Raw genomic sequence first — 5,145 nt, forward strand, 5'->3', positions numbered from 1 at the left:
GCCCTTGGGCCCTGCGCCTACGCCTGCTGCTGCCCTTGAGCCCTGCGCGTGCCCCGGGTTTGGTCCCCTATGATGCTCATTTTTGCCTGCTCCTGCGTCTCGTGACTGTTGCTGCTGGTCGCTTCCTGACCCCTACCCCCACGCTCCCTAAACCCTACAACCTGCGACCTGAACCCTTGAACCCTGAAGGCCCACAACAAGCTCAAGGCGGAGCTCAACCTGGTGCGGCGCCAAAACGACAGGATGCTGGAGCAGCGCGACAAGGAGGGGCGCGCCAGGGACGCACTGGCAGCAGAGGTGGGGCCGGGTTCCAGGGTTCAGGGCGGGGCTGGGTCCAGGGTCTCGATCTCGGGTCTGGATCTAGGATCTAATTAGGCCATGATGATTGGGGGATGAAGGTTTTGAGGATCTGCCTGCACATCTCGGGAGAGGCCTGCAAGGCCTTCGCCCGTCAAAGGGCTAGGACCCTACACCTGCTGGCTAGGGGGGTCCTTACGGTCGGGCTCCTGCTGCAGGTAGGCCCCGCGCTGGGCTGTGCGTGCGGCGCGCATGCCTCTGATGCTGCTGCGTCCTTGGAGAGTTCCTCTGCCTGCACTTGAGCGGGGCCAGTTACAGGAACAGGGGCGCCCGGGCCTTTTTCTTCTCGGCTAGGACCTGCTCCCCTGTTGCCCCTCTATGCCAGATCCGCGCCCTCAAGGAGCAGCTGGCGGACGCGGCCGCAGCTGCAGAGAAGCTGCGCTCAGAGGTGGGTCGCATGATACCGGCCAGGTCACCGTAACCCGGCCAGCACACGCTGCACGACGTACCCTGTGTTTGGTGTCTCACGTTCGCTGCTCAGCCGCATTAGGCGCGCGAGACGGGGCGCGGAGAAGAAAAAATGACATTGCGTGTGTTCGTGGTGTGTGTGCGTGTGCATTTATGTGTGTGTGTGTGTTTGTGTGTGTGTGTGTGTGTGTGTTTGTGTGTGTGTGTGTGTGTGTGTGTGTGCGCGCGCGTGCGCGCACGCGCGCAAGCTCATGCATGCCTGTGCCATCAGTGTTGTCAAAGAGCGCTCAACTTGCTCAATAACCAACCGTGCCCTGACCGCTGGGCGCACCAAACGAGCAGGTCGCGGCCCGGGACGCCGCCATCACCGAGGGCCAGGGCTCCCTGGCTGCGGCCCAGCGCCACGCCAAGGATCTGGAGACGCACAAATTTGTGCTGACTCATCGCGTCGACCAGGTGATGCGGGTCACGTGATTACCGCTGCACTCGCGTGATGCCCATGTGTGCTTTACAGCACAGTGCGGTGCGCTAGCTTGACAGCATGCAGCACTCGGGGGGCCACGTTCCGCGCGGCATCATGCGCCGCTGCCCACGACATCTGGTCTGGCCCAGCTTGGCCCCCGGCCGCAAGCCGGGGCGCCGGCACGCGCCTGCTCGCGCACGCATGGCTTCGCTGCAGGGTGCAGGCGGCCCGCGCGTGCGCGCTCGCCCAACGTGATCCCTGCCGGCTGGCATGCGACCCTCAGGTTCTCCGTGACTGCCTTGCGACCCCAATCCTTCGCCGCCGATCCACTGACGCCCATCGAATCGCTCTCCCGCGCGCCCCCGCCGCAGCTCCAAAAGTCGCTGGAGCCGCAGGAGGGCGCCGCCGCCGCCGCGCGCGCCCAGATCGCCGCCCAGGAGCGCGAGCTGCTCGCGTCGCATTCGGCGCTGCTCGCGGCGCGGCGAGCCGCGGGGGAGAAGGAGGTCGCGCTGCGCGCGCTAAAGGGGGAGGCTTGGGGCCTGAAGCAGCTGGTGGCGCGGCAGAGGCAGCTGCTGGACGCGTTTGCCGGGGAGCTGTTCCAGGTGGGGGGGTTGAGCATTTCCTGCAAGCGGCGATGTGTGTATGTGTGTGTGTTGGGGCAAGTGATGTGAGGGGGTTGTAGGCATGAAGATGTGTGGGTGTGGGTGTGCTAATGTGTTAGTGTGCAGGAGGGGTCTTGCCTGTCTGCGCGCAATGAGTCAGGATGGCAAGACCGCATGGCGACAGCCGGACACTCGCGCTTGCCTGATGGTGGCTTGCTCTCCGCCGCGCAGCGTGGTGGTGGTGGCGCCTGCATCCCCCGCCAGTTGCCGCAGCGAGCCCCAGCCTTGAGGCCGCCCCCTGTTTGGCCCCTCCGCGCCCGCCGCGCAGGCCGTATCGCAGTCGGACGAGCGGCCGCCCGGCGGCAAGTCTGAGCGCGCCAAGTCCCTAGAGGCCCTGGTGGCGAAATACTGCAGCAGGTGCGGTGGGGCGTGTTGCGCGTGCCACGTATGATATAGTGTGTGTGGTCGCGGTGACTTCCCTTCGCGGAGGTCAAGTGCAGCAGTGCGGGATGGGGGTGGTGTGGGTGGGTGCGGCCTGTCTGTTTGGGGCCCGGGATCCAAAGCAGTTGGATAACAAGGGGCCGCTAGTGTTTGGAGCCATCCAGCGGGACGAAGCAGCTGGGCGGTGCGCTCGCCGAGCCCGGGCGCGCTCGCGGGCGCGTGCGCGAGCGCCTTGATTTGGACATGTGCGCACGTGCGCGGCTGCGTGGCTCTCCAGCTGGCCGCGGTGACTGCGGCGCAACGCGTGACGTTTCGATGTTGCATGGCGCTGCAGCCCCCGGTTGACAAGGGAGAGCCCTGGGGGCTCAGACCAGCGGCCGCCGGCATGCACGCCCACCAGCTGGCCAACAGCCGCCACGCCTCGCCGCGTGCTGGCCGTGTGCACAGCCACCACCAACCCGGGTCGCAACATTTGCGCCCTGGCCCGCACGCGCGCGCAGGGGCGCGGCGCCCCAGACCAGCGCCGAGGTCGAGGGTGAGCTGGCGCGCCACAACCGCCTGGCGGAGGCGCGCGGGGACGCCCTGGAGAGGCGCCTGGAGCAGGTGCGCGAGAAGCCGCCCCACAAGCCCAGCAATAGTTGACTTTGCCCTGTGCAGCAACGCTGTGACTCTTCACTTCTGCGTCTTCAGCAATCTCGAACACACGGCCGGCCCGCGCACACGCTACGCCCTTGCACTTGCGGGCGCGCAGGTGCGCGTGGAGGCGCGACGGCGCCAGACCCTGGGGCTGCAGCAGAACGCGCAGCTGCTGGCGGAGCTGGGCCACCTGGCGCGCGGTCACCGCGAGACGGCCAGGGCCCTCGGCGCCGCGCTCGCGCAGCTGGCGGCCGCGCGGCGGCCCGGCGCGGGGGCCGGCGGCTGCGGCGGTGAGGGGGCAATGGCTGCGGGCGGTGGGCGGCGGGAGGATAAGCTTTCAGAGCCGAGGGCAGGCGCGCAGGCTGCCGGCGCGGGCCCAAACTTCGACACTGCAGTGGCGCACTTTCCGCAGCAGCAGCAGCAGCAGCAGCAGCAGCAGCAGCAGCAGCAGCAGCAGCAGCAGCAGCAGCAGCAGCAGCAGCAGCAGCAGCAGCAGCAGCAGCAGCAGCAGCGACTCCGTCCACGTCCGGGCTCCCCGCCGACGGCGGGGCGCCTCGCGAGCGCAGGGGTGGGGAAGGCCGCCGCGGCCATGGTCGGTGTTGAGCACGCCAGGGTGCTGGACCTGGAGGGCCAGCTGCGGCACGCCGCGGTGGCGGCAGCTGAGCAGGCGGCGAGGATCGAGGGGCTGGAGGCGCTGCTGGTTCGCCGGCAGGAGCAGCAGCAGCAGCAGCAGCAGGGGGAGGAGGAGGACAAGGAGGGCGGCCTGTCTGGGTCGGACGAGGAGGGAGGGGCGGCGTGGGGCAACCCTGCGGTGATCGGCGGCGGCGGGGAGGGCGCCCGTGGCGGGGCAACGCCCGGAAGGGGGCACCCGGGGTCTGCGGTGGCTGGTGCGCCGCGCGCGCCGGCTCGGCGAGCGGCGTCGCCGCCCGCGAAGGCTCTGGCGCCGGGGGCGCGGCCGGCGACGGCGGGCGGCGGCGGCGGCGGGATGCACGCTCAGCTGCGTGCGCAGGTTGAGGCCTGGCGGGGCCGGGGCTGAGGCTGAAGGTTGGCAAGGAGCATGTTGAGGGCGGTGGGCCTCTCGCTTCTTTGCACTTTGCTGCTTGCCATGCAGGCGCCGCATCTGGTGTTGCGACGCAGGCAGCCAGGGCCTCTCCGACCTCACCCGGGTAAATGATTGGTCATACCTGCGTGTATGATGGGTATATATACATATACATAAAGATTTTTTTCAACTCAGCCATGGAATGCATATCTAAACTCAGCCATGGAATGCATGCGGCGACGAGATTTGATCACCTTGTGGCGCCTGGAGCGGCCATCCATCCTGCACACCGCACGCGGCAGATGTGGCAGGCAGCAGTATGCTGAAGTGTTTTGCTAAAAGAGTTCGGGGTATCCCTGCCTATACTCATCCCACTGGAGGATGTGACTGCGCAAAGCTCGTGGTGACTGTACTCTTGGCCGCGCTAGTGGTCGGGTGGTGATGAATGCCAGCCAACCGGACACCATGCGTGGAAACCACGGGGCGCCCACAGACCCCTCCAGGAGTCCCCACACGAGTCTTATGCTTCGCTGGATTGCTCCTGGCCTGGTCGTGACGCATCAAGGAGCCCGTGGGCTAGGGCCGGGACAGCGTCAAGGCGTCGTCACCTGCCGCGTCACAAGTGAGTGCTGTTGTGCAGGCAGGGAACCCTGGGCACACAATGACACCCGAGGCCAGGTGGCGATTGCACGCGCCGTCGCCTGCCCTCCACAAATTGTGATTTTTCGGAGCTGGTTCATGATTCGCGGGTTTTGGGCATCGCGAAACTTGGCCCACTGCCATTACTCACGCAAAACACGGGGAGTTTGAGGTTTGTGTCCGCCATCGTCTCCGCGCAGATCATACTAGTTCTGCAGGCGCTTTCTCTAAAAGTTTCCAGCGGCCGGTCAGATCTGGGTAGCTGGTTTGTTTCGCTCCCCGCGCAAGCCAGCCGCGCCGCGGAGAATCACAACCGCTGAAGGCCACTGAGTGCAAGTTTTTTATCGTGTGGCAAACCCTGGCCGAGCGGTGTCCTGTGCGTAGCAGCAGCGGTCCCGGGCAGCGGCGAAGCGGGAAGGAGGCGCAGCAATGCTGGCGACAGTCGCAGCGGCGGCGGTGGAAGCCTGCACGCAATCGTATGGCGTCCTGCCATGGTGAGCGTAGCATGAAACGAACAGCAGCATCGCACGAGCCGCAGTCGCGGGCCAGCCTCGGCG

At 66.9% G+C, this 5,145-nt stretch overlaps 1 protein-coding gene across 1 annotated transcript; it reads left to right on the plus strand.

Moving 5' to 3' along the window:
- Positions 1-243: 243 nt before the first annotated feature.
- Positions 244-3,943, plus strand: MNEG_13311 (hypothetical protein; the record flags this gene model as incomplete). Its single annotated transcript, XM_014038217.1, has 9 exons — positions 244-297; positions 683-745; positions 1,108-1,221; positions 1,600-1,830; positions 2,159-2,247; positions 2,436-2,516; positions 2,772-2,874; positions 3,023-3,197; positions 3,303-3,943. 9 exons carry the CDS (start codon positions 244-246, stop codon positions 3,941-3,943), a joined length of 1,551 nt encoding a protein of 516 aa, XP_013893671.1.
- Positions 3,944-5,145: the final 1,202 nt, after the last annotated feature.

This window comes from Monoraphidium neglectum (genome assembly GCF_000611645.1).
Source record: "Monoraphidium neglectum strain SAG 48.87 unplaced genomic scaffold scaffold03749, whole genome shotgun sequence".
NCBI lineage: Eukaryota > Viridiplantae > Chlorophyta > Chlorophyceae > Sphaeropleales > Selenastraceae > Monoraphidium > Monoraphidium neglectum.